This window comes from Dendrobates tinctorius, unplaced genomic scaffold, assembly GCF_039654945.1.
Source record: "Dendrobates tinctorius isolate UK_male_01 unplaced genomic scaffold, ASM3965494v1 ptg000016l, whole genome shotgun sequence".
Lineage (NCBI taxonomy): Eukaryota > Metazoa > Chordata > Amphibia > Anura > Dendrobatidae > Dendrobates > Dendrobates tinctorius.
In genome coordinates, this window is record NW_027361684.1 from 56,386,908 (window position 1) to 56,397,819 (window position 10,912).

Here is a 10,912-nt window from a genome sequence, read left to right on the forward strand (position 1 = left end):
GCCCCAGCCGCAAAATAAGACCCTGAGGGGCCCCACCCACAAAATCGGACCCTGAGAGACCCCGGCCACAAAATCAGACCCTAAGGGGCCCAGGTCACGAAATCGGACCCTGAGGGGCCCCACCCACAAAATCAGACCCTGAGGGGCCCTCCCACCAAATTAGACCCTGAGGGGCCCCACCCTCAAAATCAGACCCTGAGGGGCCCCAACCACAAAATCGGACCCTGAGAGGCACCGGCTACAAAATCGGACCCTGAGGGGCCCCGGACACAAAATCGGACCCTGAGGGGCCCCGGCCACAAAATCGGACCCTGAGGGGCCCAACCCACAAATTCAGACTCCGTGTCCCCGCCCACCAAATTGGACCCTGAAGGGCCCCGTCCACCAAATCGGACCCAAAGTGGCCCCGCCCACCAAATCAGACCCAGAGTGGCCCCGCCCACCAAATCGGACCCTGAGGGGCCCCGCCCACCAAATCGGACCCTGAGGGGTCCCACCCACCAAATCAGACCCTGAGGGGCCCCGCCCACCAAATCGGACCCTGAGGGGCCCCGCCCAACAAATCGGACCCTGAGGGGCCCCGCCCACCAAATCGGACCCTGAGGGGCCCCGCCCACCAAATCGGACCCCGAGCTGCCCCGCCCACCAAATCGGACCCCAAGGGATCCCGCCCACCAAATCGGACCCCGAGGGTCCCCGTCAACCAAATTGGACCCTGAGGGGCCCCCCACCAAATCGGACTCTGATACATCCCGCCCACCAAATCAGACCCTGAGGGGCCCAGCTCACCAAATCGGACCCAGAGTGGCCCAGCTCACCAAATCGGACCCAGAGTGGCCCCGCCCACCAAATTGTACCCAGAGTGGCCCCGCCCACCAAATCGGACCCAGAGTGGCCCCGCCCACCAAATCGGACCCTGAGGGGCCCCGCCCACCAAATGGGACCCTAAGGGGCCCCGCCCACCAAATCGGACCCTGAGGGGCCCCGCCCACCAAATCGGACCCTGAGGGGCCCCGCCCACCAAATCGGACCCTGAGGGGCCCCGCCCACCAAATCGGATTCTGAAAGGCCCCAACCACAAAATCGGACCCTGAGGGGCCCCACCCACAAAATCGGACCCTGAGGGTCCCCGCTGACCAAATTGAACTCTGAGGGGCCCCGCCCACCAAATCGGACCCAGAGTGGCCCGCCCACCAAATCACACCTAGAGTGTCCCCGCTCACCAAATCGGACCCCGAGGGGCCCCACCCACCAAATCGGACCCCGAGCGGCCCCGCCCACCAAATCGGACCCCGAGCGGCCCCGCCCACCAAATCGGACCCCAAGGGATCCCGCCCACCAAATCGGACCCCGAGGGTCCCCGTCAACCAAATTGGACCCTGAGGGGCCCCTCCCACCAAATCAGACTCTGATACATCCCGCCCACCAAATCAGACCCTGAGGGGCCCAGCTCACCAAATCGGACCCAGAGTGGCCCAGCTCACCAAATCGGACCCAGAGTGGCCCCGCCCACCAAATTGTACCCAGAGTGGCCCCGCCCACCAAATTGTACCCAGAGTGGCCCCGCCCACCAAATTGTACCCTGAGGGGCCCCACCCACAAAATCGGACCCTAAGGGGCCCCACCCACAAAATTGGACCCTGAGGGGCCCCGGCCACAAAATTGGACCCTGAGGGGCCCCACCCACAAAATTGGACCCTGAGGGGATCCGGCCACAACATCGGACCCCGAGTGGCCCCACTCACAAAATCGGACCCTGAGGGGCCCTACCCACAAAATCGGACCCTGAGGGGCCCCAACCACAAAATGGGACCCCGACGGGCCCCGGCCACAAAATCGGACCCTGACGGGCCCCGGCCACAAAATCAGACCCTGACGGGCCCCGGCCACAAAATCGGACCCTGAGGGACCCCACCTACAAAATTGAACCCTGAGGGGCCCCAACCACAAAATCGGATCCTGAGGGGCCCCACCCACAAAATCGGACCCTGAGGGGCCCCACCCACAAAATTGGACCCTCATGGGGCCCCGGCCACAAAATCGAACCCTGAGGGACCCCGGCCACAAAATCAGATCCTGAGGGGCCCCAACCACAAAATCGGACCCTGAGAGGCTCCGGCCGCAAAATCGGACCCTGAGGGGCCCCAACCACAAAATTGGAGCCTGAGAGGCACCGGCCACAAAATCGGACCCTGAGGGGCCTCACCCACAAATCCAGACCCTGAGGGGACCCGGCTACAAAATCGAACCCTGAGGGGCCCCACCCTCCAAATCTGACCCTGAGGGGCCCCGCCCACCAAATCGGACCCTGAGGGGCCCCGCTCGCCAAATCGGACCCTGAGGGGCCCCACTCACCAAATCGGATTCTGAAAGGCCCCAACCACAAAGAGGGACCCTGATGGGCCCCGGACACAAAATCAGACCCTGAGGGGCCCCACTCATAAAATCGGACCCTGAGGGGCCCCAACCACAAAATCGAACCCACAGTGGCCCCACCCACAAAATCGGACCCTGATTGGCCCCGGCCACAAAATCAGACCATGAGGGGCCCCGCCCACCAAATCAGACCCTGAGGGGCCCTGCCCTCTAAATCGGACCCTGAGTGGCCCCGCCCACCAAATCGGACCCTGAGGGGCCACGCTCACCAAATCGGGCCCTGAGGGGCCCCGCTCACCAAATTGGACCCTGAGGGACCCCGCCCACCAAATCGGATTCTGAAAGGCCCCAACCACGAAATCGGACCCTAAGGGTTCCCGCCCACCAAATCTGACCCTGAGGGGCCCCGCCCACCAAATAGGACCCTGAGGGGCCCCACCCAGCAAATCAGACCATGAGGGGCCCCACCCACAAAATTGGACCCTGAGGGGCCCCACCCACAAAATCAGACCCTGAGGGGACCCACCCACAAAATCGGACCCTGAGGGGCCACACCCACAAAATCGGACCCTGAGGGGCCACACCCACAAAATCAGACCCTGAGTGGCCACACCAACAAAATTGGACCCTGAGGGATCCCGGCCACCAATTCAAACCCTGAGGAGCCCAGGCCACCGAATCTGATCCTATGGGGCCCCACCCACCAAATCAGACCCTGAGGCCAAAGTGGCCCCTGAGAGGCACCCACTCTTAAAACGGATCCTGAGTTGAAAGTCTTGCTGGGGCAGCAGGCAAGTCTCTCTTAAAGGGGCAGCCCGGGCACCATTTCAAACCACTATCTGTACTTCCTTCAGGAAATACACATCTAGTTATTATTATTAAGTTGATTTCTGCAATTAATACAGCCCGAACCGCTACACGCACAGACTCCGTTGAGGTGTCGTTTCGAAGCCAGCGTCCACGAGAGGTGTGCTAAGTATTGTTCGTGTCGATCGGATTTGTGGTTTTTGCGCAATTTGCGTTTGAAAATTTTTTTCCCGTCATTGGAATGCACTGTCTCCAATGCTTTTCAATGGGAAATGGCAAAACGTGCCCTGAGGCGATTGAAATGGCAGTTAAGCTCATTGATATGCGCAGGCAGACCCAGTTACTATGCCAACGCCTACGAATGTCACATGACGCCCCAAGGACAGAGCTTCTGCCACATAATATCAGCTCTTAAAGCGAAACCCACAGCACTAATGCAAATCTAGCTTCATCACATGACACATGCCCCTGAGAGAGAATGTGCGCCAAAGTGGATTTAGAAGAAGCCCAGCGAGCCAAACTAGCTCTTAAAGGGCCGACGCGCCAAAGTGATTGTTAAAGGGCCGGCGCACCGAAATGAGTCTTAAAGGGCCGACACGCCAAATCGAAAGCTGAGTGACCCCAGGCTCCAAATCGGAGGCTGAGCCACCCCGGCCTCCAAATCGGAGGCTGATCGACCCCGGCCTCCAAATCGAAGGCTGATCGACCCCGGCCTCCAAATCGGAGGCTGAGCCACCCCGGCCTCCAGATCAGAGGCTGATTGACCCCTGCCACAAAATCAGACCCTGAGGGGCCCCAACAAAATCGGACCCTGAGGGGCCTCGGCCACAAAATCGGACCCTGATGGGCCCCAGCCACAAAATCGGACCCTGAAGGGCCCCGGCCACAAAATCGGACCCTGAGGGGCCCCAACCACAAAATCAGACCCTGAGGGGTTCCAACCACAAAATCGGACCCTGGGGGCCCCAGACACAAAATCAGACCCTGAGGGGCCCCGGCCAGAAAATCGGACCCTGAGGGGCCCAACCCACAAAATCGGACCCTCAGGGGCCCCGGCCAGAAAATCGGACCCTGAGGGGCCCCACCCACCAAATTGGACCCTGAGGGGCCCCGCCCACCAAATTGGACCCTGAGGGGCCCCGCCCACCAAATCGGACCCTGAGGGGACCCGCCCGCCAAATCGGACCCTGAGGGGCCCCGCCCACCAAATCGGACCCTGAGTAGCTCCGCCCAAAAAACGGACCCAGAGTGGCTCCACCCACCAAATCGGACCCTGAGTGGCCCCACCCACAAAATCGGACCCTGAGGGGCCCCGGCCACAAAATCGGACCCTGAGGGGCCCCAACCACAAAATCAGATCCTGAGAGGTCCCAACCACAAAATCGGACCCTGAGGGGCCCAACCCACAAAAACGGACCCTGAGGGGCCCCAACCACAAAATCGGACCCTGAGGGGCCCCACTCACAATATCGGACCCTGAGGGGCCCCACCCACAAAATCTAACCCTGAGGGGCCACACCCACAAAATCTGACCCTGAGGGGCCACACCCACAAAATCGGACCCTGAGGGGCCACACCCACAAAATAGGAGCCTGAGGGATCCCGGCCAACAATTCAAGCCCTGAGGAGCCCAGGCCAAGGAATCAGATCCTGAGGAGCCCCACCCACCAAATCAGACCCTGAGGCCAAAGTGGCCCCTGAGAGGCACTCACAGTTAAAACGGATCCTGAGTTGAAAGTCTTGCAGGGGCAGCAGGCAAGTCTCTCTTAAAGGGGCAGCCGGGTACGATTTCAAACCACTATCTGTACTTCCTTCAGGAAATACACATCTAGTTATTTTTGAGTTTGCCTAAAAACCGTTCTCACCAGCACATTGTCCTATGTAACCAATCATTTTAACGATCATTCTGTGCGTGTAGTATTTTGGTCAGCCTGTACAAATCGGCTATTGAATGACTGCATATAGCAGATCAACAATCGTTTAACGGCCAGCGTAAACACACCCTTAGAATTGGTGCAAAAAAGCTAATTATTTGGAAAACTATTTGAACCTCATTGACATTTGCAAGTACGAATAACTTAGCAAATAGCAAACCCTTTTAACTCTTTATTAGGAGAAACATCAACAAAACATCAGTTCTCCCAGGAGACATGGACAAAGAACAATAATTCTGAAAATGTTTTTAAATATATATTTTTATGGGGTTCACCGTGAAGTATAATTGACTTGATAACTTTCTTCTGTGGGTTAATACCTTTATGGTGATAATCAATATACCGTATATTGTTTTTAATTATGTTTTACAACAGAGCATTTTTTTTTGTTTTAATTTTGCGATACATGAAGCTTTTAGGTCACTTTTCACTTTTTTGTGAGGCAAGATGAACACAAAAAGTAATTTTTGCATCGTACCACTATGCGGTATAAAAACATTACATAGTTTCATAGTACAGGTTGTTACAAACACAGTGATATACTGTATCGTATACGTTGCTTTTGTTGTTTTTTTTTCAAAACTAAACCATCTGGGATCTGATAGGCTGAGGAGTTTGCAGTCATGAAATCCATTGCTAAGCCTCCTTGTTGCCATAGCAACCATTGGTACCCCACGAGTACGATGTGGGGGTGATGTTGGACTGACACAGGGAGTTTTCTCCCTCTGTCACACTCATCACAATCACCTGTCAGTATTGATATCAGCATGTGGGGGGATGAGGTTCTGAGATCGGAGCCAAAACTGGTCCAAGCACAGGCTGAAGCAGTCTTCTGCTGTGGTTGGAGCCTGTGTCATCCCTGTGAAGTAACTGTGCGGCAGATTGCAGCAAAGCACTTGCAATTTGGTTGTACAGTTACATCACTGTGCAAAAAGGGATTAAAGGCCCCGTCACACTAAGCAATATCGCTAGCAATATCGCTATAACGTCACTAGTTTTTGTGATGTTATAGCGATATTGCTAGCGATATCGCTATGTGTGATACTTACCTCCTACCGCTCCCCCGCTGGTTATCGCTGATCGCGCGAGAACGTCCTGGACCGTTTCTCGTCGTCAGCTTCCTGCTGGGCTTCCTGCTGTGGAGACAAGTGACGCGTGGACGCTGGCGGGAGGCTGTCAGGATCGCCGCGTCTGACAGGTAAGTAACGACCCCCGTCCCCAGCGATGTCGCTGGTGAGATCTGCCTGTGTGGCAGCTCACTAGCGACCACTTAGCGATGCACCAGCGATCATGACCACGTCATATCGCTGGTCGGGATCGCTGGTGCATCGCTAAGTGTGACAGTACCTTAAGGATGGATGGATCAAGAGAGATCTAGTAGTGATAACCAAGCAAATATTAGCAATTTCCAGGGGCCTACTGATCTGATTAATGTGCTTACCTTTTCTTGCTTGAAAGCATCGAGGAGAATATTTGTGTCAGATTCAGATAATGGAAAAGAAAGACGTGGTCCATCATAAGAGTCAGGAACTTCAATTGTTTCATAGTCCAAAAGCTTTTTTTGTCCCTCTTTTGAGTTGCTGAATATATCCGATATTAAGTCTGGAACATAAAGCATTTATGTTTGCTTTTTGTTTAACACTTAAGAATTTGGTAGATACTTTCACACACTCTAAAGGATATGTGCGCATGACGTTTTTTAAACGTGTGTGAACTAGCCAAGTTTTTCAGGAGTTTCAGGAGTTTCAGGAGTTTCAGGAGTTTTTCATTTTTACATTTCAATACATATGTTCATTAATTTTAGTGTTTATTTGTTATTTTTTGTGATGCGCAATGCCAGTCTTAATGAATTGGCCCCATAGTGCAACAAAAGAAAGACAGTTGTTTTGGCACAATTTACACCAGAATTTTGGTGCATTTAGCTTGATAAACATGCATCAATGATTCTGTATATGGTCCCTTCAGCTTCTGGGCCTCAACAAAACTGGTTTTGTTTTTTTGGATATGGTTAGGCCTATATTACCAAGAAGATAAGCATGCATCTATTTGCTGCAAGCATAGCATCACATCCTCTTTAGGAGTAAGGCCGGTTTCACATTTGCATTAAAGGCCGCAGCGTTGGCCTGCGCACGGCCGCCGTTAAGCCCCGCCCCCTACCGAGCCTCCGCCGGTAGCTCCGCCTCTGGGCGCATGACGCAGCATGCATGATGCGTCCCCTAGCTTTATCACTGAGGACACAGGCCGTGCGCAGTATGCGTTTTGGCGGCGCCTGCGTCCTTTTGACGGTGTGCCGACCAGCGCCAAACGCATACTGCGCACGGCCTGCATCCTCAGTGATAAAGATAGGGGATGCATGATGCATGCAGCGTCATGCGCCCGGAGGCAGAGCTACCGACGGAGGTGCAGCAGGGGGCGGGGCTTAGCGGCAGCCGTGTGCAGGCCGACGCTGCGGCCTTTAACGCAAATGTGAAACCGGCCTAAGGTGACCTTTCCAAAATGAGCTTTTGGTGAGTTTTTGATATTGTAGATTTACTGCACCACTTCTGCACCCATTAAAGTGAACCTGTCAGCAGGAGTTTGCTAAGCAAACTACAGGCATTGTCATGTTGCCACTGTTACACTGATTAAAATTATACATGGGGTGAAGAAATCCATCTTGTGGTTGTTGTGTAATCAGTGTTAGAAGGTTTCAGTTAATGATATGCCAGTGCTTCGGGGCGGGACTGTAGGTAGGGCCTTATCTTCCTGCTCTGTGCCTGAGAAACAAAGGAAAGATCTTCCCACAGGTCGCCCCGAAGCACAAACAGTCTGTCTCTCTCTATGTCTCTATGATGAGGAACATGTTTGTGCTCCGGGGCGGGCTGTGGGCAGAGTCTTTCCTTGATCTTTCTTTGGTTTCTCTGGCTTAGAGCAGGAAGATAAGATTCTGCCTACAATCCCACCCCGGAGCACGGGCATATCATTTACTGAAAACTTCTAACACCGATTACACAAGAAACATAAGACAGATTTTTTCACCCCAGTTATCATTTTAATCAATGTAACAGCACCAACATGACAGTGCCCGTAGTTTACTTAGCAAAATCCCGCTGACAGATTCACTTTAGGCAAAATCAGTTTTTTTAGAAAATACTCAGCGTAAAAAAAATAACCAAAAATCATAGTAAGAACGCAGCCTAAGACTTATCTGGTAATTCTTACCTGGGCCTGGTTGTTGCTCATTCATCTGCGCATAGTGATCCATCATGAATGTAAAAAAATTGGAAAGCTGGAAAGCAAGATAAGATGACAGTGAACAGTAAAAACATTGAAATAGTACCTAATGTTGGATATAAATAATTTTTGGGAAACACTACTGACCTGAAGCTGGGTCTGTTCTTCCGCATACTCTATAGACTGAAAAATATTGAGTGTGTAACGCCGTCTCATTTCTAATCTCGCCATGTAGAAACGATACCACCTCTGTATCAAAACTGCAGCTTTAATTACTAGTTTAAACAAAAAAAAAGAGATTTATTAAGGAGAAAACTGAGGTAATTATTAAAATGAGCAATTTAATTCGCAGGTCAGGTGTCCAGTCCACTCCTCCATGGCAGCACATCTTTAGTTATGTGCTCTACATTATTAATCCATGAAAGTGGACTCATTCATTTCAGCACACAACAGGTCATGACTAAGCAGAGGCGCTAAGTGGAGATGAGTGGAGTGGATCTTTTGAAATTCGAATAGCCAACTTCGTTGAATTTTCCCCCAAAATTTGATGTGCAGGCATAAAATTTGAGAATTTCAATACTGGAAAACTAGTAATGGTTCGGAAAATACATGTGGGGGAAAGGAGAGAGACAAAGAAAAATAACTCCGCTGACCACAAGAGCTTACACTCTACATGTGAGAAAGAGAGAGAGGACCACACTGACCATAAGAGCTTACACTCTACATGTGAGAAAGAGAGAGAGGACCATGCTGACCATAAGAGCTAACACTCTACAGGTGAGAGAGAAGACCACGCTGACCATAAGAGCTTACACTCTGCAGGTGAGAGAGAAGACCCTGCTGACCATAAGAGCTTACACTCTACAGGTGAGAGAGAGGACCACACTGACCATAACAGCTTACACTCTACAGGTGAGAGAGAGGACCACACTGACCATAAGAGCTTACACTCTACAGGTGAGAGAGAGGACCACGCTGACCATAACAGCTTACACTCTACAGGTGAGAGAGAAGACCCTGCTGACCATAAGAGCTTACACTCTACAGGTGAGAGAGAGGACCACACTGACCATAAGAGCTTACACTCTACAGGTGAGAGAGAGGACCACGCTGACCATAAGAGCTTACACTCTACAGGTGAGAGAGAGGACCACACTGACCATAAGAGCTTACACTCTACAGGTGAGAGAGAGGACCACGCTGACCATAAGAGCTTACACTCTACAGGTGAGAGAGAGGACCACACTGACCATAAGAGCTTACATTCTACAGGTGAGAGAGAAGACCCTGCTGACCATAAGAGCTTACACTCTACAGGTGAGAGAGAGGACCACACTGACCATAACAGCTTACACTCTACAGGTGAGAGAGAAGACCCTGCTGACCATAAGAGCTTACACTCTACAGGTGAGAGAGAGGACCACACTGACCATAAGAGCTTACACTCTACAGGTGAGAGAGAGGACCACACTGACCATAAGAGCTTACATTCTACAGGTGAGAGATAGAGAGGACCACGCTGACCATAAGAGCTTACACTCTACAGGTGAGAGAGAGGACCACGCTGACCATAAGAGCTTACACTCTACAGGTGAGAGAGAGGACCATGCTGACCATAAGACATTACATTACATTATTTATGTTTGTTGTGGTAAATTTGTTTGATGGTGTGCAGCACTCCATTATGTACTGTGATACATCATTGTGAAACTTGCTGGTTTCTCTATTTTATTCTATTGTTCTATTGTGGTTTCAGGTCTCTACAAATTTGCAGTTGTTCAGATTCACTAATGTAATGGGGCTTATAGCTGAGTTTTATTTGAGAATTCATATTAGGGCTCATACTCACTTGCGAGAGACTCGCACGATTCTCATGCGAGTCTCTTGCATGAAAACCTGGCACTGCCGCTGGCCAGGGCTGTAACTACAACCGGGGCAGCCGGGGCACTGCCCCGGGGCCCCAACCACCCAAGGGACCCAAAACTGATGGTAAAAAATTGTATTTTAATACTTTAATTTCTCATAAAATACCCAGCTCCTATATTATTTGAGTTTAAAGTTAATAAAAATAACGAAAAGATCCATGAAAGTGCAAGCGTAAATGTTTTTTGTTCATTTATACTTTAAACGGGGAAACGCTATTTCGCTTAGTAACAGGAGCTCTATGGCAGACAGTAGACTGTTAGCTGATCGTGTGGTGTCGCGCCAGGCGGTGACTCAGCCAATAGTTCAGGCAGCGGCCGCGACGTGCACTGACACTGAGGTCTTGTTTACCCCAACTGCTGAACTGCTCATTGGCCATTGCTCATTGATCAGCGGCCAGTGTCGGATCGTCAATGCAGTCTGTGTCGCATATAGTGGTTGTAGTGCGTGTCTGGGTAGATAGTATTTAGTATTACCGTATTTTCCGGCATATAAGACGACCCCCAACTTTTCCAGTTAAAATATAGAGTTTGGAATATACTCGCCATATAAGACTACCCCTCTTCTACGGTATGATTTCCACTGTGAACCCCACACAGCCCTTCATACAGTATAATGGCCCCTACATCTCTTCACACTGTATTATGGCCCCCACACAG

The 10,912-nt window shown here is 51.7% G+C and overlaps 1 protein-coding gene across 1 annotated transcript in view; it reads right to left on the minus strand.

Annotated features, from left to right (window-relative positions):
• The window catches only part of PPEF1 (protein phosphatase with EF-hand domain 1), a 112,938-nt gene extending 102,306 nt beyond the window's left edge, over positions 1-10,632 (minus strand). The window contains exons 1-4 of the mRNA XM_073566068.1: positions 10,605-10,632; positions 8,478-8,605; positions 8,319-8,385; positions 6,559-6,719 (exon numbers count right to left, since the gene is read on the minus strand). Coding sequence (XP_073422169.1) covers positions 6,559-6,719; positions 8,319-8,385; positions 8,478-8,605; positions 10,605-10,632 — 384 coding nt within the window. The remainder of the gene's footprint in view (positions 1-6,558; positions 6,720-8,318; positions 8,386-8,477; positions 8,606-10,604) is intronic.
• Between the last annotated feature and the right edge of the window lie 280 nt (positions 10,633-10,912).